Below are 1,503 nucleotides of genomic sequence, written 5' to 3' on the forward strand. Positions count from 1 at the left end.
GGAGGTTAGTGTGATTTGGGCACGACACGAATTATTTAGCTAGTCTAGTACTGGACGAAATTGAGGTTTGGATGCTGATTTTGTGCGGGCTGTTAATTCTCCGATAGACATGGCTTGCCTATATTCCCTATTGTTATTTTTATTTTTTATATAATTTATAGTTAACCCACTTTGGGTGAGTGTGGCAGAGCATTGTCATTTGATAATAGTTGGTATAATAAATATATCTACCTTTATGTTACATGCAATTAACTAAAAGTACTTACTATTTTTCTATCCTTCTTTTTTACACCAATAAGTAATTATAGTAACTATATTAATATTAATAATTATTTACTAATAATATTTAAAGAACTAATACATAGCAGTAACCTAATTCTAGTGTAATTTCTGTCGTCTTGCCCGAGTAACAGACGTGTGTTTCTCTTCGTGACAGAATACCAGCACAGTTCACGTTATGGGTAAGAAGGCGAAACCTGTCAGCAAGCATGAGGCAGCGGCGTCGGCGGCGGCGTCGACGGAAGATGCGAAACCGTGGAAACGGCACAACAACAGAAACAGGCGGGAGAAGTTGCGGCGTGTCTACAGTGAACGGGATGCGGATCTTTAGCTGTGCAGTCGATGATGATGATGATGATGATGATGATGATGTGGATGGATAAATGGCTGTGAGATTGTAGCTGTACATATGTTGATGAGGGGATGGTGTGTTGATTGGCCACATATGTTCCACTATTTACAATGTACCGTCGCTACTATTATTCTTCCTTGTGAAGGTAAAGCAAGTTCTAATATTATGTGATGTTGTAAAAATCGTCTCCATTACTTAATGTTTGGTTAAATGAGTTTTCTAATGAGTCCTTTCACAATTTTTGCACTAAACTTTTGTAAAAATATAGCTACATATTAAGTCTGTCAAGCTTATAATTGCTTGATTATTATAATCTATAAACCCAATTAAGCAAATATTCCTGGCCAGGTGTTTTCCTCAACATTCGCAACAACTTCTATTTTTACGGTAGCCACCCATTGGTTTTCATCCAATATGACACTGCTGTTCCCTGAATCGAAATGCCAATATTCTGACACATACTATTCATGACGAATTTGTCGTTATTAACCCCTGATAGTATTGTATGTAGGTATAATATTTGCTGACCTTTCTGATTAATTTCTGTTGACGCAACCATGTCTGATCGCCATCTTTAATTAGCAGGTAATAATAGTTAAGGATACTCTCCACCTTTTGCATGGTTATTGCTCTAGTGAAGATTAAACGTTTATTGGCGAATGAATCGAATCAATCACTTGTTTTATTTATGGAGGAGATATATCTCTATGCTCTAGCCACAAAATTTCATGAAACTTCCAACACCTAATTATGTTACCACACAAATTTTGAATTTGTATGTAAAAATGGTATTTTGGATATTTCTCAACTACCAGAGAGAGTGAGGATACAAAATTTTTGCCACATGTTAAGCACAATATGGACCAAAATAG

General features: G+C 36.1%; 1 protein-coding gene across 1 annotated transcript in view; it reads left to right on the forward strand.

Annotated features, from left to right (window-relative positions):
* The window catches only part of LOC106818573 (large subunit GTPase 1 homolog), a 12,534-nt gene extending 11,239 nt beyond the window's left edge, over positions 1-1,295 (forward strand). Inside the window, exon 13 of the mRNA XM_014823270.1 lies at positions 437-1,295. Within this exon, the coding sequence (XP_014678756.1) occupies positions 437-610 (174 nt within the window). The 3' untranslated portion in view covers positions 611-1,295. The remainder of the gene's footprint in view (positions 1-436) is intronic.
* The last annotated feature ends 208 nt before the right edge of the window (positions 1,296-1,503 follow it).

Source organism: Priapulus caudatus, unplaced genomic scaffold (assembly GCF_000485595.1).
Source record: "Priapulus caudatus unplaced genomic scaffold, Priapulus_caudatus-5.0.1 Scaffold2350, whole genome shotgun sequence".
Taxonomy (NCBI): Eukaryota; Metazoa; Priapulida; class Priapulimorpha; order Priapulimorphida; family Priapulidae; genus Priapulus; species Priapulus caudatus.